The following is a 20,212-nucleotide window of genomic DNA, read 5'->3' as shown; positions in this document are numbered from 1 at the left end:
TTTGTGACCTAGTGGCTTCAAAGTGTAGTGAATTCAAATTGAATCGGATTCGCTGGCATGTTCGCGAGACTGTTGACAAAGAGCCAGATTTGTGGTGATATTTCCGAAAGGATGGATCAAGACATGAGGGTGTACCTCTGGCATAAACACGGTAAGGTAATTAATTATACTTTAATAGACTACTTTAGATCAAGCAGTATAATGGATAAGAGGGATGATTACTAAGCTAAATAACTTTTTCAACGATATTATACTTTTAGAAAAAAAATATGTTGGGCTAAACAGAACGGTTTGCAGATTCTGTAATTGTGTTTTACTACCGCTAAATTTGAAACAGTACAAATTTCAAAATATCATTTTGTTTGAATTGATAACCCAACTATTTATTTATGTGGACGGAAGGCATTAAATTTTCTTCGGCGTTCGATGTTAATGCATCCTCCGTTACCGGATCAAGATCAGTGGCGATATCGTTGACGAAAGCTGATAATAAATTTAACACGGAAATTATGTAGCAGTCTATTCTGACTTAACACAGAATCAACGTAAACATATTTGTTTTTGCTGAATTTTTATTCGGAAAGCAGACGATGTTTTGATCTTGCTCGACTGAATATTTGTTTCCATGCTTTCGAAATACTTTTGTATGTATTAACACCTATTACTGTGATTTACGCAATTAGTGAGTCGAGCCCGTCATCGCTAAATCCATCTTTAAAGACATATGTGTAATTTCCGACAGCAAAACCGCCGTAATTTATATCGATGCATCGGTAGGTTGTTTGGTGTCCGCCATGTTGGTGGGCAGACAAAAATAGTGCATTACCGTAAACCATGTTTGATTGCGCACGGAAAATCAGAGACCTGTATAACGTGATTATATACCTCTGAATGACTTTAATTAACCAATCACAATCCAGTGTTTACTGAAGTCATGGTAGAATAATAATTATACCTAAGGCTTTGAATGTTTGGGTGTTATTTAGTGAGCTTAAAAGTGTTTGTAGTGTTAGGTGTGAGTGAACTCTGGAGCACCATTCTGTGTTGTTGGTAGTGTATGCAGTGTAGTAGGACGTGCTCGGGAGTTTCGGTTTCGTTGCACTGTGTGAATTTGTCTGTTTAGAATTTAATTTTGTATGGCCTGGTGGTAATATGGCTTTTGTCCCGCAAATATTTCTAGATTTATGATATTTTTATTTATTTAAGTGTTTCCATTTGATAGATTATTTAGTTGTGATTTTGCATTTTCCGTTTTTAAGTAATAATGTAATGAATATATATATGTTTTGAAAATAAAACTCATTTGGACATTGTACTTAAAATGTTTATGAATGCAGACTTGATCTGGTCTCTATATTGCTGGAATAATGCCGATGTGACGTAAAACCCAACTCAACTGAACTCAAGTATGATTTTGAATTTTGGTATTTACTTTGCCACTTTAGGAATATTTTTTGAGGATAATATAATTTTGTAAAGTATTATTTTAATTAGATAATATTATCTAAAAACTAAATATAACGCCTTTACATGGAGCACTTATAAAAGAACACAGTCACCAAAACTAATGCCCTAGCCTCACAGGAAGGGTGAATCATAAGAAACAATGAAGCTCAAATATTCGTTCATTTTCATACCTCATATTCACTCACCTCACCTCACCTCACCTCAATATGGGAATAAATACATGCTATTGCTATTACTATATATATTTTGTAGATCAGGTTGGTGGTGGATTCACTGGGCACAGACACATGACGAAACATTACATCTGAACGGGTCCCTTGATATGCAATAAGAAATAATCCTATTTTGACACGATCCTGATGTTGTGTAAGCTAAGGTGTGTAAAGGGATGTTTGTTCGGTTGAGTTTTATGAATGAGTTCTTTTGAAAAAATGTTGGTAAATATTGTTGTAATGTTATGCCAGGTGTCTTTTCGGCCAGTAATTGCCCGGTGTTTTATAAAGGAATATCTATGCATTTATATGTTTTTACACATGACATGATAATAAACTATGTTATTATTATTGTTTACGTCTGCTACGTGCATGTTTGGTGGCTTAGGTATAGCCCTTTTATGTGCCCAAACATGTAAACATATTTTTGACAACCAGATGGAAAATTAGTACAATATATATAATATGCTTCTCGTGTCATATTGTACTTTAACAAGTTATATTTCTATTGTATACGGTTTTAACGGATAGTCCCTCATAACTCCAAATGGAGTGGCTCATGTATTTCTTCTGTATATAATGCTGTACTATTTCATGTCAAGGAGGTGAGACTGTAATACATATCCTGTCTGGCTGGCTGGCTCGCAACATCAAAGCGCCGTCCATCATATTGCGGGCCAACGGACAATGTGTTTTGATTTGAGTATCTGATCCAGCAAATCTGAGACAAGTAATCGCTGCGCAAATAACCGGTTAGTCCGGTTCTACAAGAGGTTTGTTACGATATCAAACGATCTTTTAAGAGTCATGAAACATTCGTTTGCAGAGTTGATGTATATCGGGTTATTTTTAAAGTAGTCCTTTTCTTTGTCAACAGAAAGTGGATATCAATGGCTATTAGTCAGCTAGCTTGAAGATTCACTGGCTACTTACAAAGACAAAACAGTCCTGTTTCAGGCATAATGTACTAGACATAACATTGAAATACTAAATCGGCTTAAGACAGTAACGACATTGGGGCCAAGGCAGCATATTCCAGAACAGTCATGATGTGTATATAGATCTAGGCTTCATCTCCAGGCTTCGTCAAACTAGCAATCAGCATTTTGTAGCTCGCATGTGAGAAGTGAAAGGTCACATGCAACATAAAACACAACTCTGCAGATTCTGATACCTTTCGGTATGGACTTACCGAAACAAATCGTCAAAAAATGCAAATTCAACTTATAAAGTTGAAAAATAACGCGATGAAAAAAACCGTTCAAACGTTTCACTAATTTTCCCCCGACTTTTCTGGGGAAAACGGGTTTCAACAGCTGGGCTGCGCTCATAGCACGTGCGCAGTGAAATAGGTTCGCGCAGCTTGGAAGCGGGTTGTCCGGTGAATACTCGGTGAAGGCTTTGGTGTGAGCTATTTTTCTAATGTTTTGTTGATATCTCGCAGGCGCGAGCTTTTTTATATGTTATGACAGTAAATTAACTGTTTATATAATTTCACCACACGTTCTTCTTACCGAGTCACTTTCTCAGTTCGATACTAAAAGCAATGTCATTATTTAGCGTCGACAGAATTTCTAACTGTGATATAGATATGTCGTTGTCACAGACAAAACTCAATGTCTTGTTTTATTGACACCTGTGTGTCTGCCTGCCTGTCTGCTAATGACAATATTTAATACACAGCTGCTATCACTGACCACATGCAATTTGAACCTAACACCAATCAGGCTGGTCCATCAGGCTATACACCATAAACAAAATGCATTGATTTATGGCCCGAGTTCGGTCTCTGTCACATTATGTAATTACACAGACAGGCAGGTGTGATAGTTGAACACTTTACATGTTATGATGTCTGTTGATTGCAAAATGTTATACACAAAACATGAGCATGTATTTACAAAACCCAACATCTCTACATATAGACTCACAATAAGCCGTGAGGGAATACGCAAATGAACCAGCCGTTACACTTGAGTGCACACCCATCCGCTCTGACTGGATTCGGTATCCCGGCTGCTTCGTTTCTTGGGAAGTAAACCGAAGTACACAATATTGCACTTTTGATTTGCGATTGTACGCTTATAATTTTGTTTATATGTTTTTTCATAACCAGCAATGTATATTATATGTCACGAATAAGTGATAATTGTGTTTTAATTATGTTTGATTTTTTGGTTGCATGTGACCTTGAACAAATGTTCTTTGTTCAATTTGTCTTTTTAAACAACATGCACGAGGCCACTATATAAGACACAGGGACAATTGAGTCGTGCTCATTAATTTTAACCTTTTTAAGGCAGCTGCAGAAAGCAACCGTAAGTTTAATCACCTTTGTGATGAAAATAAATTGATTTATATAATAAATTCCGATGTTGTACAAAAGGAATTAGCAAATGCATTCTATTTCTTTCATTTTTGGACTTAATTTATTATGATTATTTTAAGAATTCTCTTTCTCTTTTGTTGTTTTATCGAGGAGCCTGCTGTTGTTATCAGTGTGTCTTATCTACAATCTGCCTAAATTTCTATTTCCCATCTTATTTCTATCGTGTGTGCACCATTAATCTAGTTATAATGGATATATATATATAGTGTCTCGTAAGTCCATGTATGGCTGGACGCACTTCCTTTGAAATGTTTTATGTGATTCTGTATTTTAATGTAAATGTTGTGCGCGTGACACTTTATAAACATTTTACTACTACTACTACTACTACTACTACTACTACTACTACTACTACTACTACTACTACTACTACTACTACAGTGTTTCCTGCAACCAGAACCGTCGACGTACTGTCCCTAACATCTATGAACCTGTTGAATGTTGCTACTCTGCACTGTGGCACTAAAATCACCAATGATCCAGTGTACACTAAAACCCTATCGTTGATTGAATAATTACTCCAGAGAAGGGAAAACGCCCCAAAAATGCTGATTGCAATATACACCAGACGCCATTAGCCGAAAACGCACTTTAGCAGGGGGTGAGGGGTGGTACCGGTACCACTAATTGCACCATAAAGCAATAAGCTAAGGACCAGGGAATGAGAACAACCGGACAATCCTTGGATGGGTGACCGTGTTTGGCAGCTTGACTCCTGAGAGTTTCCCCCACATGTGATGCATGTGGTCTCACCTTAGGTAAGTGAGTTTGTTCAAACTGCCTCTGTTCACCCAGCAGAAAACGGCCGCATGGGTACCCGGTTGGATAAAGTCAGATGAGTATTACCTTCTAGCGAATAACAGGCAGCTTGGGTTATCCGGGGTAATAAGAATCAGCGCTATAGAAGATGACTTCAATATTATCATTATAATTACCCTTAATTGGTACAGCTAGTTACCCCAGTTTTGACAGCGAAACTTCACACCTTAACGGATCAGCAACCAAGGCGCTGTCAAAAATGACAGTACCGTCATATGTACAAGATGGGTCTGATTGATCACATCGCTCTTATCTTCCTCTGTGGGGTGGGGGTGGGGTGGGGGTGGGGGTGGGTGTGGGGGTGGGGATTTATGAAAAGTATTGAAAATCAAAATGAAATTGTAGTTATGGTAAGCCCCCGTTCCTACGCCCCTGCATATTGAGAGACTTCATCAGATAATTTAAAATTGATTTCTATGTTACTACCTTCAAGTTTTACAAAGGTTCTTCTTTTGCTTAAACGTTTGCTCCCTCCGAAATGCATGTGTCACGGGTTGTACACGAGTAACCATCGCGACTCACACCCGTGTGCAATGCGCGTCACACGGGCCTCACACGCTTGGTCACCGGGTTCCACATGACTGACACGGCTTGCGTCTCGCGTGTAAGGGGAATGAACATTTTGGCAGAAGTGAATGTCTATCTCCGGCAATTCATTTTCATCGAACATTTTTTGTTTCTTGGAAAATTAAAAAAATCTCCAGTTTTGACCAAATTTGTAAATTCGGGGTAGTTCAGGCGTTAACTTTATCGAAAACCGAGATTAATAAATGGAATGCCTTCACCTGAATGCATGCAGAGATATTTGCTGAATTCCGGCCTTCGACGGAATTGGAATTTGAACCTAAAGCTGGATTTATTTCCAGTAACACCTTGTTTAATCCAGGCCTCTGTAAATCCATATTTATAATCCAGGCCTCTGTAAATGTTTTTACATCAAAATCCCAGCAAACACCACAAATTTCAGCTTTGCATATTGGAAGATGTATGCTTTACTCAATATTGTAATACATTCTTGTGATATTTGTCTTAACCAAAATCTAACGATCTTTAACTAATGAAATAATTCAACAGAATATCAATGTTTTTGCCAAAACCACTTTTTGCGAAGATATTTGGTGTATTTTTATGTAAAAATAGGGATGATATTTTCCATATCTGGTGAGGCATGGAATCCCGAATTCCGAACTTTAAGTCAAAATTGGAAGCACTTTAACATAACATGTATAGAGGTAAACCTCGGTAGACAGACTAACCAGACTTGCAGTATCTGAACTACCTCCCATGCTTGTTGAGCCCATGTCTTTTGTGTTAAATACCTAGACCCGGAGGAGGATAACTGAACACCAAGATATTGATGATTTGTTTATTGATAGGGAAGAAAGGCAGACGAAAAGTTACAACAACGCTTAACGATAGGTATTCCTTAATGACAAATGTTGGTTCATCATCGGGTGAAGCCACCTTCAGCATTATTCCCTATTGTATCCATTCGCAATGAGGACCACCCCGTCACAGTGATGCATCTCAGGGCATTCACGAAATGACGGGGCGATGGGGTAGCCAAGTGGTTGCAGTGTTCGTCCCGAAGATCCAGGTTCGATTCCCAGCATGGGTACACTTTGTGAAGCCCATTTGCTATCCCAGTCTTGATATTACTGGAATATTGCTAATTCACCGAGGTAATAACACAATTAACACGAGCCCTTTGCCTTTGTTGGAATCATACACGGGGATACTCTGACAGATGCTTTCAACTCTTGAATAAGATTAAACCTTTTCTTTATCTCTTTATATTCGTACACAACTTATGCACACCAACATTTGGAACACTCATCTGACGTGATAAGCACTGCACTCGACGTGCTTATGTCACTACCGACTAAATCTAATGACAAACGGAACATTCAAATAGTCTCATCACTGGCTGTGATCTTAAACGATGACGAAATCAGGCACGTAACAAGCCATTTTTTCGTCCGATAGGTTGCAAATATTTATATCTGAATAGTATTGAGGGCTTGCCCAACTTTCACAGCAAAAATCATGTGTAAGCTAGGCTCTTTTTATAATCGTAGCTACGCTCCTGGAAATGATGTCACAAGTCAAAAAAGAAACTTCACAAAATGTAATTTGAAAAATAATGAATAATTTTTCTGATGATACATCTATGTATCCGAAATGGGATCCCTATCTTTCGACTCTAGAAAAACGTTAGCAAAACCCACTCAAACCCATCCATTCGTCGTGCAAATGAAGTTAGTGCCAAATCAGGTTTTGCACGTGCAGTCGATCACGTGATCTTCGCATCGAAGTTTTCTTCATATGCACGTGTTTGCACTGGCCTCAAGAATTGAAAAAACACTTTTAAACCACAGTTCTAACGGTACTTGAAATGCCACGATTGTCAAATGTGCAACGTGAACGTGCCGTTGGCATGTTGCAAGCGGGAAGATCAGTTATTGACGTCGCAAGAGCAATGGGATGCAGCCGTCGTACTGTGTATGACTTGCGAGGTCGTCTACAACAAACTGGCACCACTTCTGATCGCCCAAGGTCGGGTCGTCAACGTGTGACGTCACGAGCAGAAGACCGTCAAATCGTCCTCCGTCACCTACGTGACAGATTTCTGCCGGCTACACGAACCAGGGCTTAGATGTTTAGAGGTCGACTGTCCTCACAGACCATTCGAAATCGGTTGCGGGCTGCCAATCTCCATTCTCGACGTCCATATCGTGGGCCAATATTGACGCCGTTTCATCAACGTCAACGTCTGCTGTGGGCCCAACGTCACCTCCGATGGACCCAGAGAGAGACTGGAATCGAGTCGTCTTTAGCGATGAATCCAGGTTTACCCTCAGATTCGCGGACGGCAGGCATAGAGTCTGGAGACGTCGTCGTGAACGGTATGCCCAATGTTGTGTACAGGAAGTCGACAGATTCGGGGGCGGAAGTTGCATGGTGTCGGGTGCTTTCTGTGGGAACAACCGTTCCCGACTTCTGGTCATCTGTGGAAACCTTACAGCTGCTGCTTACCGCGACCGAGTGCTCACCCCTGAACTCGTTCCTTTCTTGGCGGCTCATGGCCCAGGTCTACAGTTCCAGCATGATAATTCTCGGCCGCATACCGCGATGTTGACACTGAATTTCCTTCAAAACGCTGGAATCAACGTCATGGACTTGCCCCTGACCTTAATCCAATAGAGCACGTTTGGGATGCACTTGGGAGAAGGCTTCGTGGTCTTAGGAACCAACCTCAGAATTTGCAGAATCCCCAACCACGTGTTCACAAGCATCAGGCAGTCGATGAGGAGAGGGTGTTTGGCAGTGGTGAATTCGCGGGGCGGCCATACACAATATTGAATTGAGAAATTTCGCATTTTTATTCTTGTGACTTGACATTCTGTATACCCATGTTTTGGAACGGCGGTGTAGCCTAATGGAACTGATTATGGCACTGTCAGTGTATCGAGTACATCACACAGATCTCAGCAATGAAATAATAACAATTTAACCATCTTACCATCTCTTGTTCTTTTATAGTGCCCTGAAGAAGAATGTGAAGTTTCTTTTTTGACTCAGTAGATATTATACTATGGGTAGTTTCAATTTGATGGATGCACATCAATTAAAAATTGTCAGAGTTTTTCTTCTGCATCACTTTTAGACGACCCCTGGATGATCGTGTACAGGTGATCCTGGTAGTCCAGCAGCTTGATGTAGTTGCTAGACTCCTCCAACAGGGTGTCGAGGTGTCGGCTCAGAGCCTCAAAGTCCGGTCTGGACTCCGGATCCTGTCGCCAACACTTCTTCATCAGAGAGAACCTGCAGAACGAGAAGCGATAGCGCTGTGTTGGATCAGCAGCTTAACACCACTGGGCCCAGATTTTCGAAGCTCTCTTAGCGCCTATCTTACGTAACTATGTTAATGTATGGTACTTACGACTATCTTGGCGCTAAAAGAACTTCGAAAATCTAGGCCCAGGTTCTTAATTCACACGTAAAATAAATAGATTCTAATATTGAAACATTGCAGGAAAGTGTGTTTCAAGACATTAAGGGAAGCAGTATAATTTTACTACAGCATATCTTTTTATTCAAAACAAATAACCATGTCGAATCTGTAGGAAGGACTGACTGACTGAGTTTGGTTTTACGCCGCTTTTAGCAATATTCCAGCAATATCACGGCGGGGGACACCAGAAATGGGCTTCACTCATTGTGCCCATGTGGGGATTCGAACCCGGGTCTTCGGCGTGACGAGCCAACGCTTTAACTACTAGACTACCCCACCGCCCCTGTAGGAAGGAAATGTGGGTAGTGAACGCATTTTTTATGGAACTTAAATATGTACTTTGCAACGAGCTGACCTTCATACCTGTTTTAACGATAGTATCAGATGTCCAAATAAACCTGTTGTCATTGAGCATTTCGTCACGGATAGACTTTCATTATATTGTTGATAGTCAGGGGTGGTATACCCGGTGTTCAGGTACATGTGCACTGACACAGGGTATATCAAGCCATATGCCAATAGGGAATGATTGATAACGTATTTATCTTCCGGATTTTCGTTTCACTGACATTTTGACAGCGAGCTGACGACGCCCAGAGAGTTATTGCCCTTTCATTATTATCAGATATGCCAGGCTAAGTTTGCGAAAATAGACCTTGATACGTGTTCAGTGTCGAAACATTACATTTATATCGGCGTTTTCGCATTTGTAAGAACTTCAGCAATTTCAAGAGAGGGTTATAGGACAATCTTATGTCACTGAAAGCATGGTTTATGTGAACATTTGCCTTTGATCTAACCAGTCAATTGAAAATATCTTTGAGTTATAAGCTGTACCAATAAACCGCCTTAATTGTATGCGGTCAGACAAACATGTCATGGTTATTCCACAATCTTTGCTTGTATGCTCCACGGGTATTATTACTGGAATATAATGCGAACTTAATAATGAAATTTAGATGAAGTCAGAGTGTTGCACTGAAGCAAAGACCATCTGATGATATCAACCAGTTATATCCATCTTCCCAATAACTCACAGCTCTGTAACCAATAACACTTGTTAATATCAACCAGCTATATCCATTTTCCCGACAACTCACAGCTCTGTAACCAATAACACCTGCTGATATCAACCAGCTATATCCATCTTCCCGACAACTCACAGCTCTGTAACCAATAACATCTGCTAATATCAACCAGCTATATCCATCTTCCCGACAACTCACAGCTCTGTAACCAATAACATCTGCTGATATCAACCAGCTATATCCATCTTCCCGACAACTCACAGCTCTGTAACCAATAACACCTGCTAATATCAACCAGCTATATCCATCTTCCCGACAACTCACAGCTCTGTAATCAATAATATCTGCTGATATCAACCAGCTATATCCATTTTCCCGACAACTCACAGCTCTGTAACCAATAACACCTGCTAATATCAACCAGCTATATCCATCTTCCCAATAACTCACAGCTCTGTAACCAACTACACCTGCTGATATCAACCAGCTATATCCATCTTCCCGACAACTCACAGCTCTGTAACCAACTACACCTGCTGATATCAACCAGCTATATCCATCTTCCCGACAACTCACAGCTCTGTAATCAATAACATCTGCTGATATCAACCAGCTATATCCATCTTCCCGACAACTCACAGCTCTGTAATCAATAACATCTGCTGATATCAACCAGCTATATCCATCTTCCCGACAACTCACAGCTCTGTAACCAATAACACCTGCTGATATCAACCAGCTATATCCATCTTCCCGACAACTCACAGCTCTGTAACCAATAACATCTGCTAATATCAACCAGCTATATCCATCTTCCCAATACCTCACCTCCCCGTAACCAATAACACCTGTTAATGTCAACCAGCTATATTCATTTTCCGACAAATGACAGCCCTGTAACCAATAACATCTGCTGATATCGACCATCTTCCTAATAACTCACATCTCGGGGGCACAGTGGTCAGGCCTGGACATCGTCTGTCCATTCAGTACGTCCTGCACGACCTGGCGGGCCGACCTCCCTTGGTATGGGCTGCCCCCTGTGCAAACACATCACAGACCACGTGATTTCATCTGTGATTATTCAAGTAATCACGTGAATCCAAGTAATCATGGAGAACAGTTCATGTAGCTAACAAACCGTCCGGATTATACAGATTGACGAAAACATGGCTTAAGAATGGTCCTTTATCATTCATAAAAATGAGGGTAATATACACAGTGTATCACAGTGTATCACAGTGTATCACAGTGTATCACAGTCTATCACAGTGTATCACAGTGTATCACAGTGTATCACAGTGTATCACGGTGTATCACAGTCTATCACAATGTATCACGGTGTATCACGGTGTATCACAGTGTATCACAGTCTATCACAATGTATCACGGTGTATCACAGTGTATCACAGTGTATCACGGTGTATCACGGTGTATCACGGTGTATCACAGTGTATCACGGTGTATCACGGTGTATCACAGTGTATCACGGTGTATCACAGTGTATCACAGTGTATCACGGTGTATCACGGTGTATCACAGTGTATCGCGGTGTATCACGGTGTATCACGGTGTATCGCGGTGTATCGCGGTGTATCACGGTGTACCACGGTGTACCACGGTGTACCATGGTGTATCACGGTGTATCACGGTGTACCACGGTGTATCACGGTGTATCACGGTATCACGGTGTATCACAGTGTATCACCGTGTATCACAGTGCATCTACTGCAATAAAGCAAAGTAAAATAAGCGAACTCAATTAATATTCTGCTAGAAGCGGAAAAACCCTTTCAGCACTCCAAGAATATATTGCTAAAAACCTTTTCAAATAAATATATTCTGCCTCGGAGTCTAGGGTGAGTTTATATTAAAAGCAGTGATAAAGCCATTTCAGAACTCAGTGAATATTCTGCTAGAAGCAGTATAACCCTTTCAATACTCCAAGAGTATTCTTCTAAAAGTGATTTAACCATTTCAAATAAAAAATATCCTGCTTCGGAGTCTACGGAGAGATGTTATTAAGCGGCTGTAAAATGTAAATACCGTGAAGTGTAACGATCGTAGTTCAAAAGACTGGAAGTGTTCGGGTGACAATAATTGGACAGTCTCAGTCCCAGTGTCTAACAACATTTTGTGACAAACGTCAGAAGCTGAACGCCTATTCATTACCAAAACTGAACGGTAATACTCAAATATCCATATTCTCTTCTCCATGGGGAGTATACTTACCGAGTGTAACAATCTCCCAGAGCAGGATGCCGTAGGACCAAACATCAGACTTGGAGGTGTAGATGCGGTCTCGGAGAGACTCAGGGGCCATCCAGCGCACAGGGAGGGGCCCCTGTGACAGTAACCATGACAACAATGGAGATTTGGATCTGAGAAACCATTCCTGACAGAATTAAACAATATTTAAGACTCGACAACCGCGCGACAAGGTGAACCCCGTTCAAGGTGAAAGACAGGTTCAACATTACCATAATGCATCTGATTGATCGAAGCTAAACTGATTTATCAGTGAACGTATATAAACTGAGTCAAAAAAGAAACTTCACAAAATGTAATTTTTAAAAATAATGAATAATTTTTCTCTGATGATACATCTATGTATCCGACATGGGATCCCTATCTTTCGACTCTAGAAAACGTTAGCAAAACCCACTCAAACCCATCCATTCGTCGTGCAAATGACGTTAGTGCCAAATCAGGTTTTGCACCTGCAGTCGATCACGTGATCTTCGCATCGAAGTTTTCTTCATATGCACGTGTTTGCATTGGCCTCAAGAATTGAAAAAGCACTTTTAAACCACGGCTCTAACAGTACCTGTAATGCCACGATTGTCAAATGTGCAACGTGAACGTGCCGTTGGCATGTTGCAAGCGGGAAGATCAGTTATTGACGTCGCAAGAGCAATGGGACGCAGCCGTCGTACTGTGTATGACTTGCGAGGTCGTCTACAACAAACTGGCACCACTTCTGATCGCCCAAGGTCGGGTCGTCCACGTGTGACGTCACGAGCAGAAGACCGTCAAATCGTCCTGCGTCACCTACGTGACAGATTTCTGCCGGCTACACGAACCAGGGCTGAGATGTTTAGAGGTCGACTGTCCTCACAGACCATTCGAAATCGGTTGCGGGCTGCCAATCTCCATTCTCGACGTCCATATCGTGGGCCAATATTGACGCCGTTTCATCAACGTCAACGTCTGCTGTGGGCCCAACGTCACCTCCGATGGACCCAGAGAGACTGGAATCGAGTCGTCTTTAGGGATGAATCCAGGTTTACCCTCAGATTCGCGGACGGCAGGCATAGAGTCTGGAGACGACGTCGTGAACGGTATGCCCAATGTTGTGTACAGGAAGTCGACAGATTCGGGGGGCGGAAGTTGCATGGTGTGGGGTGCTTTCTGTGGGAACAACCGTTCCCGACTTCTGGTCATCCGTGGAAACCTTACAGCTGCTGCTTACCGCGACCAGCTGCTCACCCCTGAACTCGTTCCTTTCATGGCGGCTCATGGCCCAGATCTACAGTCCCAGCATGATAATGCTCGGCTGCATACCGCGATGTTGACACGAAATTTCCTTCAAAATGCTGGAATCAACGTCATGGACTGGCCATCGAGGTCCCCTGACCTTAATCCAATAGAGCACGTTTGGGATGCACTTGGGAGAAGGCTTCGTGGTCTTAGGAACCAACCTCAGAATTTGCAGGAACTTGGCGCTGCCTTGCAAGAGCAATGGCGCAGAATCCCCAACCACGTGTTCACAAGCATCAGGCACTCGATGAGGAGAGGGTGTTTGGCAGTGGTGAATGCGCGTGGCGGCCATAGACAATATTGAATTGAGAAATTTCGCATTTTTATTCTTGTGACTTGACATTCTGTATACCCATGTTTTGGAACGGCGGTGTAGCCTAATTGAACTGATTATGACACTGTCATTGTATCGAGTACATCACACAGATCTCAGCAATGAAATAATAACAATTCCACCATTTTACCATCTCTTGTTCTTTTATAGTGCCCTGAAGAAAGAATGTGAAGTTTCTTTTTTGACACAGTATATTATCCTATTCACATTTGCACAAAACGAGTTCTATGTGAGCCGACAAAAAAGGTATATAGGTTATCTTATATTTCGAAAAAAATATTTTCAATCAAAAGTATTAACTAGTGTAAGTTTTCAAGTGTTCTAATTTCTGTACTGGATCGTTTGCGTTTTTTTTTATCGGCAGTTGGATGTAGAAAACTTCTTCATGGCAATGAGTGCGACGTTTCAGTGTAGGTACTGACACAACTTGATAACAGTGTAAGTACCTGCACAGAAACGTCGCACTCATTGCAATAAAGAAGTTGACTATCCATAGAAAACTGGTTTTCCTTCATCTTTACAACTTCTAAAAGGTCTCTGAAAGAACTTGGATGTTGTTTGTTCGGATAACCGGAAGTTCCAGAAAAATAGAATGGAATATTATAATGCACGAATGGATTATCTCCGGTAGCTTGACATTAGCTGTCCACAGAGTCGTCCCGAGATAGGGTATTGTTGAATTGCGTACCTCCGATTTAGTCTCGTAAACGTCGCCATCAGAGTCGGACAGATGCCGCGCCAGACCAAGGTCGGCGACCTTGCATTGCAAGTTGTCAAACAGTAGCACATTCCTGGCAGCCACGTCACGATGAATTATCTGACAAAAAAATTCATCTATAAATTTATTGCACTGTGAGTGTAAGACCGACAAAAGAATTCTGGCCCTAGACTTTCGAAACTCTTAGCGCTAAGATAGTCGTAAATGCCATAAATTGACATTAACTTACGACTATCTGAGTACTAAGAGAGCTTCGAAAATCTAGGCCCTGAACTACAAGTTGTCCAACCGGCGTTCACACGCGTCGGCACTCCCTCTTTGGCAGAACATCGAACTATTCGGACAGAATTGTGTTGTACATGAGACAGGCCCGACCGCGTCATACCAAAAGACGTTAAAAGATGGTACTTGTTGGTCCCTGCCTGGCGCTCGGCATTAATTGGTGCAACAAGGACTGGGGCTCGGAGTCAGTATAATGTGTCTGAGTGGGGTATTCATGCTTCACTGCGGAATGGTATCTCAGTGGGCTAGCACTATAAACCCATCTTCAGTCTGGGCTAGTACAAGCAGCCACACATACACATACACACGCATGCACGTCGTCATATGAGCGAAATATTCTCAAGCACGACGTTAAACCCAATTTCACCTCACCTCACATGAAACAGATGTACACTACGAGCTCACAATATTCGGTGTTAGACTTTTGTGTGATGTAAATATCAACATTGTTCAAACCGTCGAACGCCGTGTTGATATTCAATGAGAGAACTGTGCCAGCTGTTTCGCGGAAAAAGTAACGTCATGTAGCAACCGCCATGACATCATGATATGACGCACGTGACGGTGTGTAGGAGGGTACTGTAAAAATATGCTGTCTTATCCTTTCAAGAAAACCATTGCCTTCAGAAAAAACTTCCATATATCGGTAAATGCTTACTTTGTTCCTATGAAGATGTCTAAGCCCCTTTGCTATCTGATAGGCGAACATCGTCAGTTGTTTCGAAGTCAGACCAAGGTTGGCACTTTCATCATCATTGCTTTGATTCTCTGAGTCGTTGGACAATAACGGTGTGAAGGCGGATCTGGAGACCTTGAGGCGTTTCTTGCGTAAAAACTGAAGGAGATTTCCCAAAGGCGAGTATTCCATTATCAGCATACGGGAATCTGTCAGAAGGAGGAATGATTATGAGGTAACTGCAATTTGAAAAAAACCCAGCTTCGTAACTCATGTTGATTATGACGTCGTTGTTGGTGTGATGTCAGCTGCTTAACTCCTGTGTGAATGTTTTGAGTAAAGAATCTATAAATCGACTACAAAGTCACAAAAAACCCAGCCTCGAAACAGATCTAGATTTCATTAGGTTTACAGGAAAAGTAGCTGTAAAATGCAATAAATGATCATTGAAAATATGTGATGACACCAGGTGTTCGCGAAGCCAGGGTTAACATGTCCTCCTGTACTTTTCTTTTGTGTAGTGACGTCAATAAATAACGTCAACGACGTCATCCCTGAGGCTATAAAGAGGCCTTGAATGATGTAACCTTGATACAAAAACTGTTGTAGGTAAGGCGCTGCTCCTCAACCCCTCCCCGCCGAAAGTCTGGTTCCATTTCTGCTGTTTCCCGAGATTAATCTGCGAGTCATTGAGACAACCCAAATTCACCCGCTCTCTCGCGTTGGACATCGACATTTCTTGTTGATTCCAGTCATACAACATATCAATGTGTACTACCAAACAGACCAACGCCATCATACCTTGTGTGTGGTTGGTGCCAAGGTAATTCACCACATGGAAGTATTTCGGTAAAGACTTCATCAGTTTAATTTCACGGTAGAAGTTGGTCCACTGCGTCTCAGATGCATTATCTGAAACAGATGGTTTGGAGTTTAGATCGCGAACATGAACATTGCACAATCACACATATTTTACCGATAATAATTTATTCTACATTGAAACAAATTGAACATAATTTGTTTCAATGTAGAATGGTACATAAAGTGTTGCCATGTTAGATCCAATTATACAACTGGTTATTACTTATTACTCACTGGAACAGTTATCCCAGGATGCTAGATCGTCTCTGACTTTAGTCGGGAACTAGAAAAGTAACCAACGAATTTGGTTGTGCTTGAACTGTTTTAAACCCAGCATCAGTGGGAATGTTGTCTTAACCTTACAAGGTTTCAATCTTCGACGTTCTATAGAATACACTATGCCATTTAGAAAGTGGTCAAAATTTACCATTACCCTTTCTCAGTGAAGTACAGATTCTAGTACTTTTGTTTGGTTGAGTCAATACGGGATTCGAACCCGCACTGTGACTCAGGCATCTAATCGACAGCACAAGAAGTCAGTGATGTGAGTGAGCTGGCTGTAAGTTGCCTGACTCTGAGACTCCGGGTTCGAATCCCGGATGAGACTCAAGCAAACACAAAAAGTACTAGAATCTCTACTTCACTGGGAAAGTGGAATCAAAGTCAGTCTAAAAGGTTTATTGTACAGAAGGCCTCTGGCCGATATACAAGAGAGTATGTACACATCATACTGTTACACACAGGGAGTAACACGTTCTTTAAACAGTTAGACATGAAGTTACGTCCCCTCGAAGTACACGGCACCATTCCTGTAGGCTCCGTGAATTTGTATTAAACATCAACATGAAAGGAAACTACTAAACTAGGAAAGGGGAATCCAATATAACATGTGTTACTTTCTATAGATACACCATTATGCAAGAGCCTGTGTCTACAGCGTTCCATGTTGTGGATATGTGCTTGTACCACAACTATTTAACATAAATACATGGACGTGGGGGTCATTTTTACGGCTAGATTTTTCGGCCAGGTTAGGTCGTCCTCGATATTCCAAAACTCAGGGGGCGGTGGGGTAGCCTAATGTTTAAAGCGTTGGCTTATCACGCCGAATGCCCGGGCTCGATTCCCCGCATGGGTACAATGTGTGGAGCCAATTTCTGGTGTCCCCCGCCGTGATATTGCTGGAATATTTCCATAACCGATGTAAAACCATACTAACTCACTAACTCCAAAAATCAGAATGTCTTCTCACCTTTACATATTTTAACAGCAACGATGTCACATTGACCTGTGTGTAGAATCCCATTGGCCTTGGCCTTCCAGACCTTCCCGAAGTGACCTTCACCCAACACGGCCAGAAGTTCAAGGTTGTAGTGAGTTAACTGGAGCTCTGATGGTTGTGCAGCGTTGTAATGTCGGTTGTATTCCTGACGCGGGGAGCAACATTGTTGTGTTTGCTTTGTTATTAGTTTTAAGGATGTTAGCTGGTAATATAATAGCACATTTTTTCTAATTGGTATATTTTTAAAGTATGACGTTTGTCTTTCAAAAACAGCCCAGAAAAGCAGGGGGTACTGTGGGTTTTCTTGAGATATGTAGTCTTAAAGATTCCTTGGTTAGCCAAGACTTTTAACATAGGAGTCTATGGGAGCAAACTTTTTACATGATCCTTCATTTTCATAATTTCTAGTATTAAACATTTTTCTAAATTTCAATATGTAAATGACAACATGTTTTGCTATAAAAATAAGTATAAAAACCATGGGTCGCTGAGGGTATTTTTCCGCTATGACACAATGTGTAACATTATATTACATATTTGCACAAATGTATATATATTTTTATGATAAAATTAAGGATATATGTGGCTTAAATAGTTTTTCCTCTAGTAATTGAATGACTTACTGCATTGACAATTGAAATATCTTAGCTTTAGTGCATCCATGTTAACATTTATCTGATATTTTAAGCAGAAAAGGTGAAGAGTAATCACACAGGAAAACAATAAAAGATTTAGTCGCCCCCTTTCTCGTCCCAATAGACGCACATAGATGGACTTGAATGTAAAACAGAGTGGAAGTGATGGTGATGAAACATTCCCAAGTGACTGACATAATGGCTGGGGACATTATGAACATATATATACGTGAAACGTTTACTGTCACTAAATACACTGAAATCAAAATCGTACTTACTTACGGTGTTCAATGTGAACTGCAAGATACTTTATGTCGATACATGCACGTACCTTCTGTCTCTGTCTCCGCTTGATGCATACAGCGATGACTGCAATCAGTATCACAAGAGCAACAGCAGCCCCTACAGCAACACCAATTACAACAGGAGATATTGTGCCTGCAAAAAGTAAAAAGATTGTCTGATGTCACATGAGTATCGATGTAGCAGTTGAGTGGGTGCAGAACATTTTGCTATTGAAGATACTGATCATGTTACAAGTGAGATATTCGAGTGATCTCTTTATGACAAAAATCCGTTCCTCAAAGCGACCGTAGCGCTACGACTGTCGTAAGTCTGTGTTAAAGTGTGAGTTACCATCATCCTAGCACTACGACTGTCGCAAGTCTATGTTAAAGTGTGGGAGTTACAATCATCTTAGCGCTACGATTGTCGCAAGTCTATGTTAACGTGTGGGAGTTACAATCATCTTAGCGCTACGAGTGTCGCAAGTCTATGTTAAAGTATGGGAGTTACGATCATATTAGCGCTACGACTGTCGTAAATCTCCGTTAAAGTATGGGAGTTACGATCATATTAGCGGAACGGGTCCCTGGGCAATGAACTGCCACAGAATCTTTTAGTTCATTACACATCTACTGATTTGGGAGTTTGTCAGATTCAGTGGTATGCATCGTGTACTCCTTCCAGACTGAGTGAGTGAGTTTAGTTTTACGCCGCACTCAGCAATATTCCAGCTATATGGCGGCAGTCTGTAAATAATCGAGTCTGGGCCAGACAATCCAGTAATAAACAGCATGAGCATCGATACTCCTTCCAGAAGTCATTTGAATCGCTACGATGTAAAAATAGAAACTATTTATATCTAGTGAACATATTTATCTTAAGTGAAAACATTGTCAATGCTGACCAAATATTTCTAAGTGGAACCGGAGATAATATTGTTTCCAATATGAAACACCAAAGAGTGTCATGAGGTGAATGAAGGGGCAAGTATTAGCCCAGAAACGTCGTGTGTAAATAATAAAGAGGTTGCACATCCATATCAAGTGTGTTGTATTTGGCGGGTATTTTAGCTTGGTGTGTGGTGGAGCTTGGTGTGTGGTAGAGCATGGTGGTTACAGGTTGGTGGGTATTGAAGCTTGGTGGATATTGGAGATTGGTGGATATTGGAGATTGGTGGATATTGGAGCTTGGTGGATAGAGCAGGACTTTGATCATATTGTCATGCACTTTGTTTGTTTGCCCACTCTTTTACTCACTGACTGGCGCGACATTGTTCCTGGAACCCTGCTGGGCGGCAAATGACATTTTGCAAACGGATGACATCTTACCGTAACCACAGTCTAAAAGACGACAGTCTCTCCTCTCCGCCTCAGTCGTGTCCCCGCTGCAGGGTCTACCGGCAACGGTGGGGGAAGGGTTGTTGCAGGATCGGGTCCTGGTCGCATTCCGGAGGCTGGTCGGGTTCTCACATGTCAGTGGTGGACACGCAGGAACATTCCATGACCCCCATTCGGACATTCCACCGTCTACAACAACAGGGTGCACAGTCAAGGGTTCAGTCGTAGATACATCCAGAACACACGACCAGAAGAAGATCTTATTGCTCAAGCAAACAAACAACAACAAGAACGAAAAAACAACAACTTGCACTCGCAAATATATCAACTGA

At 41.4% G+C, this 20,212-nt stretch overlaps 1 protein-coding gene and 1 long non-coding RNA gene across 2 annotated transcripts; one reads left to right on the top strand and one right to left on the bottom strand.

Annotated features, from left to right (window-relative positions):
* The first annotated feature begins 5,817 nt into the window (after window positions 1-5,817).
* Window positions 5,818-8,558, top strand: LOC124254084. The gene is made up of 3 exons (XR_006892381.1): window positions 5,818-6,991; window positions 7,544-7,545; window positions 8,473-8,558. It is a non-coding gene; the product is annotated as an uncharacterized LOC124254084 (long non-coding RNA).
* On the bottom strand, window positions 8,398-20,076 carry LOC124254081 (tyrosine kinase receptor Cad96Ca-like). Its single transcript, XM_046687958.1, has 9 exons — window positions 19,872-20,076; window positions 18,590-18,696; window positions 17,594-17,768; window positions 16,282-16,392; window positions 15,463-15,689; window positions 14,493-14,621; window positions 12,163-12,274; window positions 10,874-10,970; window positions 8,398-8,712 (listed from the first exon to the last, which is right to left on the bottom strand). Exons 1-9 carry the CDS (start codon window positions 20,059-20,061, stop codon window positions 8,526-8,528), a joined length of 1,335 nt encoding a protein of 444 aa, XP_046543914.1. The 5' UTR covers window positions 20,062-20,076; the 3' UTR covers window positions 8,398-8,525.
* Between the last annotated feature and the right edge of the window lie 136 nt (window positions 20,077-20,212).

Source organism: Haliotis rubra, unplaced genomic scaffold, assembly GCF_003918875.1.
Source record: "Haliotis rubra isolate DU_JTF1 unplaced genomic scaffold, ASM391887v1 Scf563, whole genome shotgun sequence".
In the NCBI taxonomy this organism is placed as follows: domain Eukaryota; kingdom Metazoa; phylum Mollusca; class Gastropoda; order Lepetellida; family Haliotidae; genus Haliotis; species Haliotis rubra.
Note: the sequence above shows the minus strand (reverse complement) of the source record. Positions and strands in the feature narration are given on the sequence as shown.